A 25448-nucleotide genomic window follows, 5' to 3' on the forward strand; every position below is an offset into this window, starting at 1 on the left:
GACTATTTCCAGTTTAAGTTCATCACCCTGTTCTCACTGATTTTAACAAGTTCCTTGTGGGTGCCGAGTCATCCCACATCACAGGACCAGGCAGGGCTCACGGAGACGCAAGGTCATAAAGAAAAATAGGTTCCAGCAGGCCTCTGAGAAACAAACTCTACAACCATACAGAGGCAGCTTAGGGGACCATAGCGTTGCCAGTTTGCCATTGTCTGTCTTGGGTCACCAACTTGTCAGCAACTGAAGAATTACCATGGGAGGAAGACGAGAACAAGAGTTGACAAAGCTCCTCCTCTCACCTATGAGCACCACTGCCACGGCCACATCACTCTGTAACTGTCTCATTGCAATCACGCCCGTGTCCTTTCTGCAGGGGTCTCCGTAACACAGCTGGAGAGAGTGAAGCATGTTCTTTATAAAAGAACATGGAGGCCATGCTGAGAGCGCATATAGCACCCTTTTTTTTACAACTATCATAAACCAATCCTGAATATCATCTCTTACTCGCAATCCTTCTCAAAACCACTCTTGTAAACCAAGCAAATAGCAAGCACGCTATTGCATAGCAAATCGTTTGTGCTGTCACACACACCCGTGAAATGCCAACTCCAGCACAGAACAAACAAATGCCCTGTCCATGGAAGTACGTAGGTCCCTACAGGGCTCTGAAACACAGCTCTGCCCCGGGGAGAAAAAGTTCTCTGCCATTGGGAACACATCACTCAATTTATAACTGATTTACAAATTCTGATATCACAGTAGCAACAATTTCATACTTGAGCGGAAAAGCTCAGGTCAGAGCCTGTATTCTTCTGCATACGGATTAATCAATACAGATTAACTGAAAGAGTACCACAAATTTAATTTCATGGTGCTATTGCTACACACCTCTGCTTTTCTTCAAGCATGCTTTATATTCAGCCGTCTTTGTAAGCTATGTCTACTTTAATTAGATTAGGCAGATAAATCCTGATAAAAACAGAATGCTTTTGTCATTTAGAGACATTTTCGAACCAGAGATTAATTTATAAAGATCCGACGGTCTAACAAGACAAGTTTCATACTTCACAGGGTTTTATACTGTATTTGATTCTGACGATGTCTGCTGTATCCTCTTATGCTCAAAGGTCAAATATGTAAATCATGGCCCAGTATAATAATTTCTTGCTTAGCTGGCATGTGACAAACAGACACTGAAATCCTGCTGTTTAAATCCTCGATCAGCCATTTAAGTGGAAACCCAGCGGCGAAATGACTGAAAGGTATGTTTTCACAGTAGCGTGCCAAACTGTACCCCAGGGATTCCTACTCAACTTGAAATACTAAAAAACTCTGAACCCTTTTGGTATGTAAAGAATACATACAGATGTTGCTTTATAAGGAAAACGCATTACAAATGACTCACAGATTAAGCTGGAAAGACAATAAAATATTGGGTTTGACCCTAAGTATAAGGCTAGAAAATTAAAGTCAAGGTTTGCCTCTTTAATTAATGTCAGTGACGACTGCACAAAGGGATCAGACGTCCTGTGAGCTCCAATTGTTCGGAACTGAATTTCTGAACCCATGGCCCTTTAGCATCACTCTACAGCAACACACACTATAGGCTAAATTTTCAAGAGTTCAGCAACGGCCAAACCTCCACTGACACTGAAAAGGGAAAACTATGTGGCCTATACTCCTTTTGCCCCCCAGAGCTTGGCCCCAGGGTGCCGAAAAGGCACCGGCACTAGCACAATCGCAAGGGCCACAGTCCAACAGTTACCAATTTTCCTGCTTTGGGTGATATTCTCTGCACAGCACGGAGAACTGTTGTGGAACTAGCAATGTGTCTCCGTGACAATGACAGCTTCTGTACATCACAGTTTTACAGTCTTTTTCAACTGAGAAAGCCCCCTCAGTCTCCCTGCCTGACCCAAGGGCAACTCTGGAATCAGAAGGATTCTTCATGTCACAAGAATGAGGGAACTTCAAACCATGGTTCAAGGAACCCTGTTTTGGGGTTTGGTTTTATCATCATCATCGTCAAGGGGTTTTTATCACTGAAGCCATTGGGCACTGAACCTTCATACGTGCCTAAAGAATGCTCGTGGCATTTCATCCAGAGATGGTTTTATTCAGAATCTCTCTTTTACCAAACTTGTTTGGCACATGGAAGTAGGAAATGACTGGAGGCACTAAACAGCGCTCCCTGCTCCTTCTGTTACCCTGTCTTCAGCCCCAAAGAAAAGGACCCCAACTTCTCTAACCCCTACACAGAGGCCAGCTTAAAGGAGACAAAAATCTATGGAGATGGGGGAAGGACAGGTAACTTCTTAGGGTGCTCTTCCCTCCAAATTCCTGTTATATGGCATGACATTTCATTAGGGCGACTGCTGGGGAGATGTCAGATGCACTAACCTCGCACCAGCGAAGTGCTCATCCATAGCCGTGTCCAACCACCAGAACAGCACAGGCAGTCAGAGCAAGAGATCCAGACTCAGCCTTTGACTACCTGGCTCCGACAACCCTACCCTGATACACTGGGATGACTGGAGTTCAGCATTTTCCTGGACGTAGACAGATTTGATATGTTCAAAAATTACTCATTTCCATAATTTCTTAAACATCTGATCACCCCTGAAGGAAGACAAATGTTGGAACTAATTTTGCCTGGTCTTCCTTTTCACCTTATCGTAGCACTCCCAATTACAAAACTTCATTCCAAACCCGCGTTTTTCCCCAGCGTCCCTTCTCCTCTGCAGGTGTGGGTCAGAGCAGCACACTTCGCGCAAGCTGCCTTCTTCCATGGCCTCCCAAATGTCAGTCCACTTCCATTACAGGGTGCCAAACTGGACAGTACGCACCTTGCTTCTGGCATCATACTGATGTTTACTGCAGCTGATACAAAATACCTCTCCTGCACGCACTTGGTATTCTCCAGACAAAGAAAGTGAAGGTACACTGCTTAATTTCCATTTTTTTCTCACCTCAGAGACTAGGTAAGCAGTCTTTTCGCAAGAAAGCATTTTTTAGGTAAGTAATAATAATGGAGAGCCTCAGAGAAGAAAAAACAGTATCTTAGTAACACTGGTCATGAAATGACAACTGCACCACAAAAGGGTAATTCCCTGCCCTTGAAAGCAAAAGAATTCCTTTCAATTTCCCCAGTAGCAGAATATCTTTTTGCAAACAATGGTGCCCTGTTCATAACCAAATTCTTTTGTACGCAGACATTGCGTCTAGACGGCCTTAGAAAAACTGTCTCTACTTAACATCAAGGGGTTGGGATTTATTCTATGTTCTTAAATGCTTAACTGTATGCTCACGTACTGTTCACAAATAATGCAGCATAAAGGTATGCAATTTTTCCGTAAAGCTGATGGGTGCATCATCGTAGGACAGGCAGGAAGCAAATTGGGATCCTACATTCTCTCTGAATCTTATATCCATAAAAGCTTGCTCGAGGTCATCCAGCTAATACACACACAATAGTAGATTATATTAATAGGGTAAATTTACTGCAGGAAGAGGAAATGAGTCCACATCACTCCTGTTAGTACTGACCAATTTCCCATATAGACACGGCAGATTTCTCCAATCTCCTCACAGATCTCTATTTTACTTTTGGTGACAGCAACAGGACTTCCATCATTGACTCTAGCAGGAAGAGAATTAAGTCCTGCAGTTTATAGAAGAGATGTACTTAATCTGTCTCCTCATGTTTCCGTACTTAGAAAAGGGAAGATCTCCATCATTCAAGCAAGTATGAGTGAGCCCAAGGTACAAAAAATAATTATTTTTTTTTTTTTAAACTTAACCACGGATAAGAAAAATGTGGTTTTTGTTTTTGAGATTAAAATAGAATCCTCTCCTGCACAAGGCCAAATTCTGCCCTGAACCAACACACACCTTTTTTCTACACATCCTCCTCTCCAAGTATCTGATTGATTTGGGGTCATTACTGACTCACTGTGTCCGGGTCTTTCACGCCCTCGTGTTAGCAGAGAAGAGGATGTCTGTCTTCTAGAGGAGCCAGGCGAGAGGCACGACTTGACCTGCCAGGGGATCCCACAGAAGGGTGGCTGAGGAGGGCATGAGCCCTGGAGGGCATGAGGAGCAGGCTCAAACAAAACAACGGGAGCCTACACGAGCTCCAGGTTGGAGGTGTGTAGTTTTGGGCTGCAGTGGATTTGGCAATAAGGAGTAAGGGTTGCCTCTTCAGGGAGAGGGAATAGTTTAGGCCGGGATGAAAGATGGTCTCTGATAAGAGGAAGAAAAGGAAAACTAAGTGAGAGAGGGCACGTGCCAAGTTGGGGCAAGGAGGGATCAGGAGGTGTCCAGTCAGTGAGATGCTCAGGGAAATGGTGTGGGATTGACAACCTAAGGATAAGGGAGCCCCGGGGGAGTGGGTGAGGGTTACCCCACGGCCCTCTCTCCCCAGGACCCAGGGCGGGGAGGAACCATGCAACAGGGCAGGTATCCTGCCTGCATCGCTCACAATCCCGTCCCACCAGCACAGGGATGCTGCAAACCCTTCTCCTCCCACCTCCTCTCCACCTCCCCAGTCCTCGTTTTGTAGGCAAAAAGCTAACCACCCCAACTCGGCAAAAGACACGTTTCCAGACAGTAAGACTTGCTTGGAAAACATATTAGCATGAATAAAGTGATGAGGATAACGGATGAGGATGACAGAATGCGAACACACGGAAAACAATTCAAGGTTACAGTAAAGGAAAATACATTTCAAAGCTGTGTTTTGGGGACTTCAACCACTGCCAAGTCAGGCAGCACAGATGGAGAAAAGCCAGTATGGAAGTAAGGTCACACAGTTTTAACTGGCTGCTAGTATTTTCATAGCAAGCTTAAAATCACTGCTCCTAAGCCTTACCTGTATTTTGCTCATCCTGGGTACTATTGTAAGGGAAATGCTCCCCTTTCATCTGATTTTTCTGTTGCTGTTGTTCTTTCCAATAAAGCACTGAGATATAATACTTTTCCCAGTTCTGCCCTGCAACTATCCTTCCGTAATGAATGAAGGCTAGTCAGTCATCCCATGAAATCAAGCTTATGCGGAAAGGACAATGTAAGCATTGGAAATGGAGTTGTTATTTATTACTGCAGGATCTGGATTTCATGCTCATGCTCCCTGCTGCAATAACGATACAACCGTAACAGGATATTCTACGTCAGTGACTAATTGAAGCCCAATCAAAAGAAAATACCAGTATGACATCAAATGGCTTATTTATAGATTCTGTTTTCCTAGACAATGAATCCAAGCATTTACATTTAATTATTAGATTTCAAATCCCAATAATAGGTTGGATATTGTTTCATTAAGTTATATGCTGTATATGTTTCACTGCCAACGGTTTGAAACTGGCTTGGTAATTTAGAATAGGAAAAGAGAAAGCAGTTTAATGATGGTGGATTCAGCAGGGATATAAATTATGCTTGATTTAAAGGGGAAAAAAAAAAAAAAGAGGGGCGTGGGTGTCTCTATGGCCTAATTAATTTAGTGAATCTCTTTTCCTAGGCACTGAATTAATAAACTAAAGAGTAGAATCTCAACATACCTGATACCTGCTGCAAGATGGTGCACTCCTGCACGCGAATGCTAGGGCCCCTTCTTGTTTTGGTCAAGCCTGAAGCACTTGATATAACCCCCGGGGCTGCTGTTGGAATAACACTTCTCATAATCCAGGCAAGGAACCTACTATCCCTTTACGGTAAAGTTTCCGAAGGAAATCAATTCTGTGTTATCATGTCACGTGTACGTGACTGCTGTCAGTTCTCCTCTCTGCTGCTTCTGTCCTGCAAGCTGTACCTATGAAGCCGTACAGGAGAGACACGGGAATCCAAGCGTCGGTAGTTGCGCTGCTCCTGGAACTGCTTGATCTCTGTTGCTGAAGTGCGTTTGGACTGCACAGAAAGGTACTAACGCACACTCGCTGAGACAAAAATGGATGAAAATTCAGAGAAAAAAGAAACTGAAAAAGTTGAACGTTGATGGACTAAAATGCCGTGGGACAAGCAGCCACCTCCGCTCTCCTGAGTTTCTACAAAAACCTGCAAACCAGCAAGAATTCTTGCACGTGCTTGGCCTGTATAAACAGTACTAGCAAAAGAATCAAAACGGCTTACACAACCTGCGAGGATCTGATCTTTGCAGATATTGATCACAGATACCCCTAAATTAAGGCGATACATCTCTAGGAGCTTTGGGGGACAACTGGGCGCCAATTTCCATGCATAGGGGACGGCATGATGGAGAAGGACTGAAGGTTGTGCCGTAAGGGACTTATATGGACCTTCTCTGGAAGCAGTGCTCTTGAAAGCAGCTCCTTTTTTCTCTCATTTGGCTTCTGTGTTGCACATATTCAACTTTACTATCATCAGAATTAGCTCTAGAGTAAGAGAAAATAGAAATAGGTTGTGGGAGAGGAAAAAAAAAAATCATTCCTTGGGTGATCTTAAGTTAGGGTGTCAAATCAAAGCCCTTGTCTCCTATATCTTTAGCTGTTCTGTGGCATTTATTGCAGAAGCATTTCTAAATTTCTAAATACTGGAACAAATTTATAGATTTCAACATTTTCAAAGTACTTTACCAACAAAGTCTGAATAACCAAGTACAGAGCAAAGGCATTTGAAGCAGGGGAGGGGTCTTTAATGATTCGCATCGGAAATTCTAGGGGGGTTTAACAGATTGAAGATCATTATGGAAATAGAATTGCATCTGAAAAAAAGCTTCAACACGGTCTCTGCTAAAGCAGAGTTACATTGCGAGGCGCAGGGAGAACAAGGCTCCACAAGACCTCTCAAAAAAATCCCAGCTAACCGTAAGGAGAGGCATTTGCTTGGATAAAGCTAAAATGCCCACTGGCCCATCATCACCAATCCTGTCCTCCTTATGAGAATTTTGACTAGGACAACAAATTTTGCTTAGATTTCGTCCATTGCAAGCCTTCACGCTTGTGTTCGCAGGGCCGTGTTGCAGGAGGCTGGCATCACTCAGCAGCGCGAGGAGAAGGGGGGGTGGCGTTGGGGCACCACACGCAGGAGGAAGTGTCCTTTCCTTTGCATCCCTGAGAGCAATTTTTGTCTGGCCAGAACTGATGTTTGACATCTAGTGCATAATCACTAACCACGACAATTACTGTCTGATGAGAGTCACGGACAGCGAATAGTGATAATATCCCTTTGTGTTTGTGAAATAGTCTGTGGACTAATAAACTAATTACCAGTGTCTGAATTCCACATTTCCTTGCTCCAGAAATCAAGTGTGTGTTTTGCCAAGTTTCAGTTTGCTCTGAGGTCTGTCAACGGCAGACTTTAGCCTACTGCCTCCAAGATGCCTGAAATGAAGATTTTATAATGCAGATGCCCGTCTTGGTCTGAGATAGCGGAGTACACAGTGATTTTCTACTTAAACACATAATCTGCATAGCCAAAGTCATCTCTGGAAAACCATGGGAATCATCACATAGTCACAGAGACAACAGATGAACATAAGTAGTCCTACTCAGTATATTTCGCAGAATTGATATTAGAAGATACCCGAAACTGAGCCGGACTGTTCGATCGGTTTACTTACACAGCTAAACCACACCTGCTTCACCAGGAGGGGAAGATTCAGAACTGACCCAAGCCTGCTCAATTCAAAAAAGGTTAGCAGGTAACCTCTGCCGTTTCTCGCTGGAGGTCTGCACGCGTCCGTGTACAAACGCAAAGTCTTTCCTTCCTTGCTGTCAGGGCAATTACACTCGAGGTTCCTCTGCTCGGGCTGGCAGGCACCACCTCAGCGCGACACGCCACCAGCCGGATGCTCCTCCAATACTGCTCTCGGGTTGCTGCTTTCTCTGTCGGTCAAGTTCAGAGGCTTTGTGCACAATCAAACCCTTGTCCCAGCCGCTGAAATAGTAAGAATTTTGAAAACAAGATTCAGAAGCGATATAGAATAACTTAACTGTGTTTTCCCTTTCACATTCTCTTTTTGGAAGACCTTCCTTCCCAGATTCAGGGATAATACAAGTTCCCGGACATTTTCAAGGGCGTATCACAGGTACGAGCCTCTGTCCAGGAACGCAAAATAGGTATTTCTTTACATGTACCACAAGCTTTTCCTTCTGAGTGATCCCTAACTTCTCATACCTTCAGCGTGAGAAGGAGGGGGGGAATGAAGGGGGAGGGGGGGGGGGAACAACCAACCAGAAAAATAGTCAAAAGTTTCAGTGTAACGTTTTTCATGTGATGGAGACTTCCAGAAAAGCCTGCAGTCACTACTCACCGTGAGTTAGTGCAATTCCTTTCCAGGTATTTACTAACAAATTCAGGATATTCACTTCGGCTTCAGCATTTAATCTTTAAAACCACAGATAGCTCTGAATTCGTAATGCAAGACCTTCTATCAGTTTCCACTTTAACACCCGAGCTGTTGCTTTACTGTACATTAACGCGATCATTGAATACAGACTTGGGAACGGCCTTTACCTGCACACAAAACTGCTTTTGTAGGCCACAGACTTGTGACCTGGGGACCAAACTCAACGTCAGATACACAAGGCGCTCTGCTATTACACGAGAAACCAAAACATTCCTGAGAAGGAAAGAGAAGAGATGAAAAATTAAGAAAGCAATTATTGCTACAAGAACTAGGAAGCTAATTTAATTTTTTAATTCCACTCCTTTAGATGTTGTTTTCTAACTTGCAAGTACCGAATACAAATCCTACCCTGAAGGCCAACTTTCTGCGCGTTCTTTTTTTTAACTTCTTTGGAAAATACTTGCCCAGCAATAAGAAGTAAATAGACGTGAGGTTTGAAGAGATCTGAATATTATCTTACAAGTATTTGAAGAGATTTGTGCTAATGAGCTCTTCTAACAAAAGCACACAAGATCCAAAATGCTGAAAATTTAATTTGGAAAAAAATCAGAATGGAAAGAATGTTTTAAGAATTAGGTTACTGGAATAATTCACACGGGAAACAGTCATTTTAAAATTAGTAGATGCTTAATGCATCTTGCCTACAGTTTTGTTGCAGCAGCTGTATCTGCTGCGCTTCTGCCAAAGCCGTTCATCAGCACTGCCCCTTACCAGGCTCTACCTGCGGGTCTCTCCAGAGGGTGGCTCCCACGTACGCAACCATCTTAAGCCTTTGTCCTCGCTTCCCAACCCCAAGGCAGAGTAACACGAGGACTGAAACAGCAGGACGATGCTACGAAAAGAACACGTTCCCTCACCAGCTGCAAAGTGTAAGCGTCAAAGGGTTTGTAAGGAACATCGTGCGGATCGAATGCCTCTTTTCCGCATCCACTGCTCTTTCCCTCCCTCACAGGCGTGGCTGTGCGCAGCACGAGGACGCTCACCATCACGAGAGGGCATTTCAAAAAATAAACTCAAGGAAAACTGAGCATTTACTACTACATTACTGTCAGAAACTTACTTACATTACCACCTCATTGTTCGGGTGTTTTTTTTCTTAGACAAGTATCCTTACACTTAATACATGCAAATGGGTATCTGCCCACTGGAAGTTCACTGTTGAAAAGGTACATGAGGTTTAGACGGGAGGAGGTGGAAAAAAAAGCCAAGCACCTGGAAAACACTTCATTGCTTCTTTATTTAGATGCACCCACAGTACAGAGCCTCTTGAGCATGTGCAAAAGAGGAGGATTACACATTTATAGCTGGGAGCACCATTGAGTTCGAGTTTCTTTGATACCATTTTTAAGAAAGTAAACTATTTCCAAAGAATGACATTTAAATTCAAGAGCTTAAGACCTGCTTGTACTTCACCCAGAGGTGGAAGGTATTTTCCTTTTATTATTACTTCGATGTAGAGTAGAAGACATTTTCACAGTCTGGTTGGACCAGTCTATATATTTTCATATGCACCTTTTAATATATATAAAAAAATGTTTCATTTTTCCCCCCTACCCACAGATAGTTAAATGCATCTAAGTTTAAAAACAGTAATGGACCAGAGCATTCCTATGGGGAAAAATGAACTTTTGCTGCCCTCTCCTGCTTAAACAATGAAATGCTAAAATATTAAGATCTATGAATCTAATGCTAACCTTGAAACAAAAAGCATGACAGGTCATTCGCTATACTACAATCAAAAATAGGACAACAACAAGAAATGTATCGGTACTATTTATATTTGAAAACTCCTCATCGTTACATGAGGTTATGAATACAACATATTTACAGTAAGTGATCCAAATAACAAAAACTTGTATTAAGAGAGGTCATGATAAAAAGCGTGTGCTTCCGTGGATGGGAAGCAACACTTGGATAAATGTTTTCAATCAAAATTAGTTCCATTCCGTTTCAAGATAACGTTTCATAGACTTCAAAACGAAAAACTGGGCTATACAAAATCTGCCGCACGTATCCACTAGAAAAACTAACCGCTGGCTCGCTACAGAGCTGCTGAGGGAAACAGGTGAGCCAAAATAAAAAAGCCACATGTAAATAAGAACATTCTTCAATCTTGCGCATTGTCACCTTTGTCTTGTTTCACGGCAGCTGCTTTAGGACGATGTTGTTACACAATTAAGAGAAGAGGCCATCTCTGTTTTCCAAGACAGAACTAAAAGCAAATTACTTCGGTTTTATCTGGGGGGAGAAGAATCTAGCGTATCCCCCTCCACACAAACAATAAAGAGGTTTTTAAAGCTCCTAATATATTTTCCTTTCCATAGTGAGAGAGCCTAAGGCTGTACTTAGGCACGTATAATCCAAGTACAGCTGCTGCATTTCTTACGCAAGCAATTCTTGGCTCTAACACCCTCAATTTTTCCATATATAGGAGGAGATAAAAAAAAATAAATTAAGTCCTTTTATTTATGCTAACAAAACCAAGATTAAATTTACTGTAACCCTGCTAGTGAATGCTCCAATGGCATTAGAATACTTTCATTTAAAGCATTCCAACCTTTGGAAGAGAGACAAAAAACACTCAAAAGCAATGAAAGGAAAACAATAAGGGAGACTTGCAAGATGAAGAAAGCAATGTGTGCTCAATTTAAAGTATATGAGAGGAACTTTACTTTTACAGTTGTTGTATCCCCATGACCTGATGCAATGCCCAAGTACTGAAAACGCAGCTCATTCCTTTTACCAGAGAGCACTCAATCCTTTCTCCTGAAACCAATATGGTACAGGACACGAGCGACCACCCAACAACTGCTGGACGAGCAGTTAATAAAAACACTTACACAAATAAAGGTAGTTTCTGGAACTCAAGAAGCAAACGAAAGCGTAATTAAATAGACGCACTGATCACACTTGGGCCCATACGCTGCTGCCTTCTTTGCCTACAACTCCAATGGATAGCAATGGGAGCTCTGCAGAGTGGCAGGACATCACTTTTGGATTGTGGCAAACAGTGGATCCCGGGGGTACGGTCGTATCATTGTGGCAAGTGCTTCTTCACATACATCGCACAGTGCAACCTAGTGTCGTATCAGCCTTTTAGAGTCAAGTGACTAATATCACATCGTCTCGTTCACTTTAAAGAAACATTCCTTCTCGGAAGTGATAAATCATCTATAAACTTTAGATACTCCCCACTATCCCCACATCAGAGGTAACATCAGAGGTAACAAAATATTGCAACCCATCAGGTTCTCATCAGTTTTGTATGATCAATACCAGAATGTCATGTCAAAACCAAAAACACTTATGAACAAACAACACTCACCTAAACTCTAAGTACAGGACAAGGTGCTTTTTCTAATTTCACATTGTTGTGTTTTACTCCACCAGGGGGAAAACATCAATCTCTTTTCCTCCTTTCTATCTCAGTTTTTCACAATTGAACATAGTCTTTGAGCATGAGTTTAAGTCCACCCTCTTGTAAAGCATGATAATTTCACAAAGAAATCACACTAGCAAATATTTTTTTGGTAACAGAAATAAAAGACTGTCAAAATCAATGGGCTAAGGGACACGATTTGTTATAAATTTATTTAATCTTCAGTATTTCAGCTTGCACCTTTGCTTCAGCACTTTAAAATAAAATGTTTCAACTATGACAGTAACTGCCTAATTTACATTGCGTCCCAGTCAGTGTTCTTTAAAAGAAGCTCATATTAATCCCATTAAACCATGTCGTGTTTGGTGTTGCATATGACTAGTTCCACTTTTTTTTTTTCCAGAATTAACAGTGTCAAGTTTCTACAAAATCATTGCGTTTACAACATTGGTGTGCGCAGACCCAGGAGCACAAACCGTGACCTGATAATCCTGAAACAGTCAGTAGTCTAGGAGGGAATTCTTTTTTACCTCTTTTCCATGCCTGAAAACAAGAAAACTTCAAATCCTACTGTATATTTAAATGGCAGGAAGAAAAATATACAAGCTTGTATTTATACTGTATTTCTATCAATGGCAACAGGTCATAAACTCATGTTTGCAACTATCACAAAGACTCATGAACACCAATTCAGTTTTATACTGTAAATACTGCTGGATTGATGGTTTAGGATTATCAATTCACTGTTGTCATATGTCTATAACAGTTCAAAAGCATCCTGGAGAAAAATCCTGAAACATACCTTTCGGTATATAATAATGCAACTGCATTAGCTAAATATATACTGTACATAAGTCTTATCAGCATTTTACCCACCAAAGATGTAAGATTCCACTTTCAAATACAAAGCAGATAGCCAATAATGTATACTTATAATACAGCCCTCCTCTTTTTGTTTTTTGTTTTTTTTTTTTTTTTCTTTTGTTTTAAACAATTTGGTCACAATGCACCTTTGATATAAAAGCATTTTAAACTTTATTATTAATACTCAGAACATTAGGATTTCCAGAATTTTTTTCAGTAGCATTTGTAGAACCACTTTTGGTAACAAATACAGTAGTTAGGAATGAGCATCCAGATGAGAATGCAGAAGTAAATTATCCAGAATCCTTTCCAGCTAAGACCACAGGGCTGGTACTGTGATGAGTAATAGTACTAGAATCACAAAACCACTATAGTATGTTTCTTGGAGGCTACATCCTCTTTTGCTGGAACACTTTATAAATACATATTAAAAAGTAAGGCAACAACTCCAAACAGTCCAAACTGCTATCTCAACTCAATTTCCAATTAGATCCTTGACCACTGGGGATCAATTTCATGCTTGCACTGTTTAGCGTTTGTCTTTATTCTTTCAAAATGGTCCAATAAAAACATACTGTAATAATGTAGCAATTAGTATTTCTAAAACAACTCCAGTATATGTGTCCAATGCCATATTACTAATACTGGTTAGGTACTGAAGTCCAGGATGTTACCACTGCTCATTTTTAAAGGATTGTGGACGTTAATTTGGATTTGCAATAAATAGGTGCATGAATCCAAAGCTCCCTTTCCTACTATGTTTATCACCTACTTGTTTTTTAACTCCTAATGTTCAAATTAAAGGAAGCACCAGAGACAGCCTGGTACTAAAAAAAATGCTCACACCAGTAAACAAAACTTTTATTCAGGACCTATGTTTCTCACGATCCTGATCTGAATGGACATTCAACTTATGAAGATGTGCAAAAGGAAAAGAAGTCAAATTACAGTAAAGTTATCCAGAGAAGGAGGATGTTACACAAACTCATAAGGAAATGACAGTCTTTTTTCTCTTTTACTATAAATACACTTAACAGTTTAGCAGAAAGACAAGCTAAATTTTAAGATTGTTCACATTTGAAAGTTGTATTATACTCTCTGCTAACGATAAATAAGGAACAGGTCCTGACAATGGAATTTGACATCGCAATTTTCATCAACAGATCTTTGAAGACTGGTTTTTAAAGAAGGGTTAAAACAATGCTTATGTTTGCAAAGTTCTGAGAAGTCCATCTGCTGTCCAAACTTTGGATTAAAGTCCTTATTTTTTTCCTTTACTTAGAGACAGGTATATACAGTGCTGTTGTAATAATGAAACAAATGTGAAATCTACTGTAAAGTTGCACAATACAGAAAACTGTTGCTCCATCTTCTACTACATAAATGTGTGACTCCACAGGTTAATAATGCTGTTTTGTTTTTTTGTTAAGTTGGAATTATTCCATCACGTCTAAGACCTCTCTTTAATTCCAAATCCTCCAGTTTTTTCCACAGTTCTTCACGTTCTTTCTCTTTCTTCTTCTCACTGACAGATGAAATAAAACAAAGAGTTAGCAGGAGACAAGACTGTAGAATATTTATGTTAAAAAATACACAGTTGACATTAATTAGCAAGGCTAATTTTCTTGAACACAACTGCAATTTTACTAACATACATTTCACTTTCCTTTCTTGGGGTTTTTTTTTGGGGGTTTTTTTTGTTTTGTTTTTTGTTTGTTTGGTTTTGGTTTTTTTTTGTTTTTTTAATGCCTTTCATTACCTCCATAAATATCACTAAACAAAGCAGTGGGAAAAGAACATAAAACGCAAGCTGAACCAAGTCACAGTGTTCACAGACACTAATTTGTAATACAAAAGAGAAAAAGGCCACGGACTTTTATTATGGAACAAACATATCATGATTATAAAAATTAACATTTGATGACTAACTTGCATTTAATTATTATCAAGTTTATTTATTTAAGCAAAGTATTTTTTAATCTTATAAATAACAGTCACTTAGTAAAACAAGCACTCCCTTATCCTTTTAGAATGACTGTTCTTACTTATATTGGTGGCTTTCACATAGCTTTGGCACCAGGCAAGGGAAACTTCAAGTAACAAGATGTCTCCCTTTTTCAGTGATTTACTTTTTTTTTCCTTACCAAATTCCTACAAGACGACCTATGTAGCATTTCCCTTAATAAGAGACTTTAATGTCTGATTTGATAACATTATACATCTAACCTAACATTTCCTTTACCTGCATTATTTGCCTTCTAGATTTCCTGTCTCTGCCATAGTTTACTTTGAATAAATCTCCTTGATGCTGCAAGGTACAAAATGCTTTCAATTTCTATTACATCACCTTGTAGGCTCAGATGAAATGGAAATCTAAGAATTACAGAGATACAGATTCTCTGACGGTCCCGTTAGAGAATTCTTGAAAAATATTTCAGCGAATTAGAAACATTCCTACCCATCTTGATTCAGTCAAAACGCCAACATCTGGCTCATTTATTTGAAATTTTAATTTCCGAAGAGTACTTAAACATATTAAAAAATCCGAACAACTTTCAGATAAATCCCTGAAAAAAACGTAAAGAAAAAAGAGCCCGCTGCCACTAGAAAGTATTTAAAATTAGATATAAGAACAAGTGAAATAGCCTGATGTTTTCAGGCTACTTACTGATATTTATCTTCTAATCATTACAAAATATAAACCTGCTTACCTAAAAGACTAGTAGAGGATGATCACCTCATCCAACTTACCTACTTGACCTATCATAGTCATTAATATTGGACACATTTCTCCTCAAGCTTTAAGTGGTATCAAAGCTACGCTTCTGAAATGCAGTTTTATTAACGTGCTAAATATTTTTTGTCAACATTAAGGTAAATATCCCAGTTTATACACTCAGGTATTTACATGTTTTAAAATAAGTAGTAAATAAAATGGTGAAATGGTTAGCACCAGCCTTGACAGAAGACACAACGTCAGTAGGTGCAAGAAAAATTCTTTGTGCAGTTCAGTCAATAAACGTCACCCATTATCCAGACATGGGACGTCCTACTCCAGTGTCTGCTCCTGTTAAGGGCAGAGTTCCTCATCTTAAGGGGCAAAGCGCAACCGCAAACTGGCTTAAGTCACTGAGGTCCCTCAGAAAACAGCTGGATTAGATGACCAGTCCTAAATTTCTCTGCCTTTTTCTCCTAGAAAACCGCATAATGTTGTCCCAACTGCACTAGCAGATTGAGCCTTATTTATCAACACCTATCTGGAATGCATCTGGCATCTTAGCTCAAATATATGTCCAAGTCTCTGCAAGTAAAGTACTGTGTTAATGAACTAACCTGTTAAGTGTAGATTTTTTCTGTACAAAACTTTGCATTTTACAACAACAAAGCAGAACAAAAAGACTCCACTCACACAATTTAAAAAATATGGCCTCTGAGAGCCTTTAGAGACTATACTAACCTACCAAGGTCTGATGACATACAGTACCCTTTGCTTTGCCTGGGGGAACCCTGAGTTGTGGAAAAGATATGACTTAAATGAAGCTGCAAACTGTTCAGAGTTCCTGAAGTTTCCTCATTTTTTTACCCTGATGCTTTGGGCAAGCTGAAACTTTTGAGAAAAGATGCTGCACTACAATTGGAAAATGAAGATTAAGGAAAATAGGAGAAAAGACAAAAAGCGTTTTACTAGGGTGGAACTAATGAGTGTATGAATGGTGTATCTAATGGATCCTGCATGCTAAAAGACTCAGGTACAGCAAGACCTCTGAATAAGAAACGAAAGGATTGAGAGATGCCTCTTTGCTTTAAGACCACATCTCGCCTAAGAACAGTAGTTTGGAAAATCAAATCTTAGGGTTTTCCCTCGTGCCTCTTCCCAAAACTCAGTGAGACGCTTTTTGAAGTCTTTAATCGATGTATTAGCTTGAAATCCTTGTTTTTCTTTTATTATTGAAGTTCTTGATACATTTAAGTCTTTTGGAATGTGGCATCAAAAGGAATTCCATGAGGAATGCAGATTCCCAAGCAATGCAATGGATACTGTGCTTCATAACAGGTAAAAAACAACCTGTACACGATATTATCTTACAACTTGCAAAGAGAAGGCTAAAGAGCATGCAGAGGGAAAACTAAGGCATTGTATCTATTATGTGTGAGATTATGCAACTGCATCTGAGTGTAGGGGAAAAACTAAACAGCGGGCCTTATGCACAGCTGACAAAAAAAGCTTTAAAAAGTTACCGCTGACGATCTGACTTGTAAGTGGCTGTCAGCTCGTCAAACATGGTGCTGTTCATTTCCATAAATGCCTTCAACACATTGTAGACTAAAGCCACAATAGCCCTGTGAAACATCAAAAAAGAAGAAAGGAGTCTTATTAGTTTCAGGTGAAATCAAACGTGAAATAAAAGTGTCTTCTCTTACTGACATTTCTGCGACCAATTCTGCTCTTGCAAGTATGATAATGTAAATTCTTTGATTTCAGCGAAACTACTTTTGATTAACATATTTAAAGGTGAGAATCAGCCTTCATGTCTCTACGGACTACATAAATGGAGCAACCCAAAACTCTAGGGTAAAAGGTAACAACAGAAAGCTATTACATATAACCACAGACTCTTCCCTCATGCAGTGAAGCAATTCCAGATGCAACTCCAGGGATTCAAATCATCAATGCTGGCAGAAGGAGTAGAATTTAAAACACAAAACTGGAGTGATTCATATTTCCTTATGATTTTCCTATGAAGCTGAATATTCAGTGCATCTATGCAAAATACAAGGTCATATTTCAAGAGTGATTTACTTGTACTCATTCATTTCATATTCATTTTCACTTTGGTATGGCAAAAAATTCTTTAAAAAACCCAGAAATTCTTCAGATGAGTGCTGCACTGTCAGTGTAAAACTGCGCGCGCGTGTGTATATATATTAAAAAAATAAAAATTATATATATTATATACATATACAAATATATAAATAGTATTTATAGCTCTCTCTATATATACCTCTGCCTACTTTACTTATTGCTGTTCCTGACCTTACCCAAGAGCCAATACACCACTGCTTATTTGAATTCGAGTTGCTTAATTGCATAGAACATGAGAGGCATGATCTGTTCCTACAGGAAAAAATGATGTATAATAATAGTAATTTCAAAAAGGCTTCAAAGGCATTCTGTCCCATAAAGGTTCAAAAAAGGTAGAATCAGTTTACTCTTTTATACTATCTGACTAGATAACTAACCTAAAATATACTCGAATTTCCAAAGTAAGATGGGTCTGCCAATAGTCTGATTATCTAGAGGTCAAAATGCCTTTCTGGCAGAGTTGACGACAGAGGAACAAAGCAACTGAAAAAAAGAAACAAATCTAAAAAAAACTTTCAAAGAATTTGGAATAGATTATCAATCAAGAGATCCTAGTTCCTGATCCACTATTATGGTTGTCGTACACAGACATGGGGCTGCTCAAGAAACAGCTCTTCAGCCAGGAGCCAGTAAATCAACATTATAGGTGCCAGAAACCTTTGGAGCAAAACCTATATAGCAGACAAACTAGGTGCCATTTCCCACACTTTGCTTCCTTCCCCGTCTATCATTCACTTCTTTCAATAAACTTTCTTTTTTGTTGCCTGCATTTAAAAATGTTCTTATAAACATAAAAATTCTTTAAATACCTTCTTTGTTTTGTATGTATCTTAACCTGGCTGGTGTGTCAAAGGTGCAACATTCGTGTAGGTATGATAACTCTGAGAACTGGGATGCTGGAATACCCTCATTACCAGAAGCATCTCAGTGCACGGTACAAAAGGTTGGGCAGGAGCACAGGCAGGTTGGAGGCTGGTATTGCTTTACAATGTCATGGGAAGTGACTTTTTGTGATGAGGGTTAGTTACAGAAGCTTTCCAGTAGCATTAGATTCATAATAAAACCACACAAACTTGAGGTTTGACTAAATACAGAACAAAAAGACTAATGTTTTAAAAGATGAAATATTTTACAAATACTAAGGTCTTAAGCAGGACTTAAGTCTTAGGACTTAAGGTCTTAAAGCAACTGGGACCTGAACCTAGCACAAGTCATTGAAAATACTGGGTTTACAAATTGGTAACCAGCCTGATTTAGAAAAACTTTTCAACTAAAGTGTAGAATACATGGTATAACTGTAGTAGTATTTTCCATTAAAACACTTTCTACTAGGTCTTTCAGTTTAAAAATAAAAATCCCAAATTAACAGGATATCAATATGAAGTAACTACACTACTAATGTGAATACCAGAGAAGAGCCATATTTAAATAAATTTAGAAAAAAACAACCCAACCTAAGAACATACTGATGTCTATACATTTCACAGATGTTTAGAAAAATGCTAGTACCAGAGGTACCAGTATCATCCATGATACAGCCAAAAAGCTTTACTAATGCCAAGTTATATTCTTCTAGACAATCTGCGATCAGGCTTAAGATGTTAACCAGTTTATAAAAACTGTGTAGGAGAAATGCCTGATGAGCAACACTTTATTCAGTAACAATGTAACATCTAATTTCTTTTTTTTCTAACTTGTGAGATGGTCTATTTTTATCCTATAAGGCATTGATTTTCTACACATACCAGATAATTAAAAACATTTTGAGACAAGCTCAAGTATAGACTAATTTATATTGGCATTAACACAGTTGCACCCGCTCACACCAGCTTTGAATTTGGATCTCTCCTGTCCAGATGTTCTTTGGCAGACATTCCCTAAATTTATCTGTGGTATGTCAAATGGTAACATAAAGCGTCATGGCAAAAACTTACGGATTCCAGTGTTCTTTAGAAATCCTATAAAGGCTGGAAAACATGATGGGAAGTATAACGTTTGAATTCTCCTCTATCAAACTCATGATGTATTCGTTATTCCAATAATACAGCGCTCTTTCAGCCACCTTTGAGTCAAAGGGATAAAATATTAACAGCAATTCAGATACCTATAATTTTGTAATTTTCTGAAGGAAAAACAAATCACAGAGAAATTTCACAAAGATGAATCAACAGGAATCATTAGCTTTGGAATTAAAACTCTACTTTAATCAGTAGCATAACATGCATTAATGGAATTAAGTTTTTATCCTATAATTCAGATCCCCGCAGCATCCAATCTCTTTTTCCCCTGAGGGATATGTTGTTACTCACTGAAGACCAGGTGCAGACACTGCATTAATGCTGCAGCTGTGGAGGGGAAGGGAGAGCAGACAGACTTCCCATCGCCCCTTTCCCTCAATCCTGTGACTGCAGTTGGAAGGAAGAGAGCAGTGCTGGGATACCAGAGGAAGGAGACAGGGAAAGGCCCAGTAGCTGGGCTGAATAAGGGCGAAGAGATCTTAAGTGTGGGCAAGGTATCAATGATAATAATCACCTTGGGGAGGAGAGAGGGAGGTAGGAGGGAAAACACTGATCTAAATTATGCTAAAAATAAATGCAGTCCAAGGAAGAGCCCAAAACAGTCGCATATACCTTTGTGCCAGAATAGGTCACCTAGCTTAATAAGGAGATACTATAGGCCACAAATCCTATCTCCTCTTCACTTATGATTCAGCTTCCACAATCCTATTTATTCCCCTTCTTCCCGTTATACAATGTGAAGAAAAGAGGCTATGGGTTCTATCACCACTAATCAGGCATCTCCTTGCAGAAGGAAGGAAGTAGGAAAACAAGAATGCTGCACAATACTGCTCTAAAAAAGGGAGCAAATACATCCTACGTGGTCTATCAGTCTGAAGGCAATACAGTGAGTACCTGTCGCCTACAATCAGAAGGGGTCAAAGTCTTCCTGGATACAGTTTAAGGCCTTATGGTGGCTCAGAATGGCAAGTTCTGTGCTGTAAACCCAGATACACCTAACAATTATTCCTGGAGCTCAGAACAAAACTTCCACTGCAACATACCCTCTCCCATAGAAATCCAGAAGACAAGTGTTTAAAATCACATAACATAAAATAATATTTACATTTGGGGGGGCATTATGTTTGATATTGAGCCTGTACATTCCTATACAAATAACAACCTCTACCACTGACCTGGAAATGAGGGCTGGAGACACACTTGGCAATTTGTTTAAACAAGGGTTCCTGGATTTTGACAAATTGTGACGGTTCGATTACATCCAAGATTTCCTCCAGCTCTCCTAGGAACATGACCTAAAGAGAAAGGAAAGAAGCATTGAATATAAAACCTCTGAATCATCTGGATCAGTAAAATGCTGGTAATCCTGAAATTCTACCACTTCAGGGTGAAATGGAAGCCTCGCTAGTTCAGCAAGAGCCTCTCTCAAAAAGTCTTATTAGTTCTACCTTTAACACCTTCTGGATTCAGTCTCTTAAAAAGAGGAGGACAAGTGTGTGCAAATGCTGTATTTAAAGTTGTCTTTTACAACAAAATTCAGAATTGCACCAGTATATCCCTGCTGAAAACCTAGCCCCATACAGACAAGGATTTGGCCAAGGCTTAAACTTTGTTAACTAAGGAGAGTCTCTTAATTTTATCACATTTTTTGAAACAATATTCAAAATAACAGTTTTACTGTGTCACAAAACCTCAATAGGGAAACTCAGATTTGCATGAAGGATTTGAAATAAAAATGCAAAGGTCTAATTGCGTCTTTTACATGTTTAGTAGCTAAACGCCACCTTTCATCCTCCTTGGAAAAATACTATCCTCGTATATAAACAATTTCAAATCTAACAGTTTTCCAATCTATCCTCAACTATGTTTATTTTCTCCTTTCTAAAACAAAAAGAAATTCTCTGCAGAAGAACCAGTGCTTATTTTGTGAATAGAAACCATGGTTATCAAACTGTTCTCTTCATCATCAAAACCGTCCACAAGTATAGAAACTCACCTATAAGAATTAACACTAAGATCCACCGCAGCATATCCTATCTACCTGGAAATATCTAAAGATACCCTGGCTATTATATTGTAGAACAAAGTAACTCTTAGGTTTTGTTAATACTAGCGTATCACTTACCTCTTTCTGACTGCAGGTTTTTGGCCAGAATTTCATTAAACCTCTAATGACCTAAATTAGAAGGAAAAAAGAAGTTAGACGTTTTACTTTTCTCTCAACAGGGTTAGCCATTTATGATGCAAAAAGTAATGTATGAAAGAACTATTTACTGGTTCTGTGAGTGAGGGGTCTTTCTCCAGAAACTGTACTATGCAATACGCCAGCTGTGAAGAGGTAAAGATTTAAGAAGTTAGAATATTTCTATGAAGAAACCACAAAGAAACAATTTTTCAAAGCAGAGAGACTCAACGCAAGATGCTATACAGCTTTATGAAACTGCATCCAATTTTAAACTGAGATGCATAGTTTGCACTGTGCAAATCCACTCAAACTTCAGTTCATGAGAAACAACAGAACACATAACAAAAAAAAAAAGCAGGGGGACAAAGTAGCATATATAATAAAAATCAGAGCAACCTGGAATTCTAAATACGGTCATACAACCAGTGTTTTGAAGCTTTTGTTACTCTCTGAAACTGCATCTTTTTTAGACGTTTTATACATCGGCAAAACCATGAAAACTCTTGCAAGATGAGCTAACACAGCTAAAACCTGGAATAACCGGTTGAATGTATAAAAGGATACATGAGAGCATAAATGCAGTATTAAGAAATCCACGAGGAATAATTTTAAACATTACGCAGAAATGTGGGTATTAGTATTCAGAAAGTTGCCAGAGTGAAGAAGAACCTTGACAGCACAAGACTAAAGAAACCCAAACATCCTCTTGGGAGAGGGAATGGGAAGGGCAAACTCGTGAGAATGAGAAAATAGCAGAGAGGAAAACCTAAAGAGAGAGTTTAACTACTAAACAAAATCCCCAAAATATTACAGAAGTATGCTACACTTCTAATTATCAAATCAGAACAGAAGCAAGACATTTATCATACAAAGGACATTAAATGAATTTCTAAAAAAACTATTGCATTTCTTCCACGTTTCAAAACTTCCCCCCGCCTTTTATGTGCTACGCAATTAAATTTCAAAAGCAACATTAAAAAAAATAAAATATATATCATTCTAAGTTAGCAGAAAATATTTTTATAATTTCTACCTGTGCATGGAAGAGTGATAAACTCCTGACAGTATGTAAAGGAATCAGCACCTTCACCAGAAACTGTTTATGCTCTGCCTTAAGAGGTAAAGCAAAACCATTGATAATACTAGAAATTAGAAGAGAAATATTTGTTAGTGTTATCATCACAAAACACATTCTTGAGGTCTGAACAAGCACTTTCTGGATTAAAATAAGTCAACACCTGTTTACAAATAGCAAGCTCATGCCATTTGTGAACAGGTGCTGACTTTTGTCCTGCTTTACTGCAGTACATTTCTAGGTAGCAATTCAGCTCCAACTTAGGAATAGTCACATAAGCAGCTGCACAAACCTGTTGCCAAACAGATAAGACCTTGCCTATGTGGTCTGTAAATTCATGTATGCAAGGTGTTCTTGAGTAATTAACTTACCAGAATTAGATTTACTCAAAATATTCATACCGTTAGTGCGCTCAAAAAACAAGTCTGTAGCATGTAAGGATGAAGTGCACAAAATTTAACATACACATCCACAAAACCAATCCAACACTTTTGGCTGTAACTTGCATGCAGTTACATACTCTTGGCAAAGATGTGACAGAGATTTGCACGTGGGCTTAAGGATGAGCATGTTCACACATCTGTTTTCAGAATCAGTGCTTAGAGTAATACTTTCTGTGAATCTGACACTATTCTGACGTGTCCAGAAGGGAAGTTTGAGACAGATAATAAATTTACCTTCCTAAAATTTCCAACAGTTCAGCTACGCCATTGAAGTGTTCAGTTTCATAAACAAATCTAAAAAAAGAAAAGTTAAATATAAGTAATATATCAGTTCCCCAAAATGTTCCTAAGTGAAAAGTACCTTCTCCCACAACTTACCGTAGAAAAATATTATTAATCTGTTTTCGGATAAATGCTCTAAGACCCAGAAACTTGCCATAAATTCTGTGCAAGACTGTTTTTAGGTAGTCTCGTTCTCGAGGATCTTCGCTGTCAAACAGCTCCAACAGCTGTGTTTAAAGGAAAAAGAGAACTGAAACAGTAGATATTTGACAAGTATGACACACAGGCTTCTACAGAAAAGTTAAATTCATGAGAGCACATGCATGTAACACTGTGATATCCGTGTTACTCAATGTGTAGAAATACAGTATTAAAAAAATCTGTGGTGACCCTGGTACAACATCATGAAACTCAGCTTATTAATGTCCAGTTCTGACATAACAAAATTTTGGAAGTCTTCAAACAAGTAATAAACTTTTGATTAACTGGCTCCGAAACGCTGCCTTCCTTCTCCCCAAAAATCAGTAAAATAAATTCTTAGATGCTGTCATATCTCCAAAATAAGACAGTTTGCGTCTTACCATCCACCATTCCTTCACTCTGCAGAATTAAAAGATCTTCATTTGCTCTAATATTTTGTTCCCACAACATTGGGTCAAGGTCACATTTTCTAATTGCTTGTAATGTATATTATGAGCTCTTAAGCCTTCCTAGTGATTTGCATGGCCTTCATGCCATGGAAAGACTCAACAGTGAGCTGTACACCAGGACTGGATCTGCTGTTACAGGATCTCCAACAACCGACACAAATCAAAGTATGACTGGGAATTAATCCTCCAGGGAGAACAAAATGGTAACTTCACTATCCAATTTAAAACAAACAAACAAACCCAAACACCAAAAAAACCCCCACAACAACAGAAAACCCACCTTTACTAAGTAACTCTTGAAAAAGATTTTAAAACAGAAAAATGTGGTACTCTCTATGAGTACCACAAAAGAGAGCCATCTGATGTCTCGTCTTTTCCAAATAAATCCCAAAACACTGACACTTGAAGTTGCCTCTAAGATTTAAGGCATGAAATGTGCAGCAGGAATATCAACTGCAGATCTTTGTTCTATTCCCCTTGAATCCTCTACCACAAAAGTAAGAGCTTTCCCCTACCCCTTCTTCATCTTCTTTGACACCACAACATTAGCTATTCTGGCAGACATTTGGAATAAGTTGGAAGGTAAACTTAATTTGAAAACAAAAAAAACCCAACCAACCAAAAAAACCACAAAACAAACCAAAAACAAAACCAAAAGACCCCAAACCCCTCACAAATGCACAGAAAATAGGAAAGTTTAAGGTAGTAAACATAAGCAATCAGTATCTCTTGCACGAAAAGAAAGTAACTGTCAAACAGTTCCTGTCTTGCGAGAAAAACGAAGACAGTTTGCCAAAGAGGTCTTACAAGTGTATAAGGTGCAGTCAGAAAATTATTACAGGAATCATAGAAACCCAAATTATCTTGGATTCACAAATAGATATGTTATAAATACCTATTATAAGTAGATATGTCAGTGTACGTATACTACATGATCTCTGTCAAACTGCTACACGACTTGGAGGAGGTGAAAAAGAAAAAAAGACAGAAAAAGATGATTAAAAGTTGGTAAGCTGTCTGGGACTTTGCTTTCTAATATCCAGGTTTAGGACTGGCACATGTTCTTCTTCATTGTTTTGGATGCATCTGTAGCTTGTAATGACATCCCACTATCTTTTCCTTGCAGTAGGAATCCGTGGTGGGAATTTCATGAGGAAACAATGAGGTTTGTCAGCTGCCCTCCAGAGGTTATAAAGACATTGCTTTGTTCAATTAGTTCTACAGTTAAATAAATAAATAGTCACCTCATCCTTCCCCAAATAGCAAATTTCACCCAAAGACAGCAAACAGCTGGAAACACTTATGTTTTTAATTTTCTTATTG

At 39.0% G+C, this 25448-nt stretch overlaps 1 protein-coding gene across 7 annotated transcripts in view; it reads right to left on the reverse strand.

The window, feature by feature from the left end:
* Positions 1-13453: 13453 nt before the first annotated feature.
* Positions 13454-25448, reverse strand: part of PPP2R5E (protein phosphatase 2 regulatory subunit B'epsilon) — a 78525-nt gene continuing 66530 nt past the window's right edge. For 3 of the 7 annotated variants that reach the window (XM_074583724.1, XM_074583725.1, XM_074583728.1), the window contains 9 exons: positions 23572-23702; positions 23428-23487; positions 22709-22817; positions 21765-21818; positions 21616-21666; positions 20666-20785; positions 19407-19534; positions 16863-16949; positions 13454-14133 (listed from right to left, as the gene is read on the reverse strand). In XM_074583724.1, the coding sequence (XP_074439825.1) occupies positions 14034-14133; positions 16863-16949; positions 19407-19534; positions 20666-20785; positions 21616-21666; positions 21765-21818; positions 22709-22817; positions 23428-23487; positions 23572-23702 (840 nt within the window). In that variant the 3' untranslated portion in view covers positions 13454-14033. Of the gene's footprint in view, positions 14134-16847; positions 16950-19406; positions 19535-20665; positions 20786-21615; positions 21667-21764; positions 21819-22708; positions 22818-23427; positions 23488-23571; positions 23703-25448 lie in introns of all 7 variants that reach the window. The other 4 variants (XM_074583721.1, XM_074583723.1, XM_074583727.1 and 1 more) reach the window with 2 other exon arrangements.

This window comes from Larus michahellis, chromosome 4 (assembly GCF_964199755.1).
Source record: "Larus michahellis chromosome 4, bLarMic1.1, whole genome shotgun sequence".
Taxonomy (NCBI): domain Eukaryota; kingdom Metazoa; phylum Chordata; class Aves; order Charadriiformes; family Laridae; genus Larus; species Larus michahellis.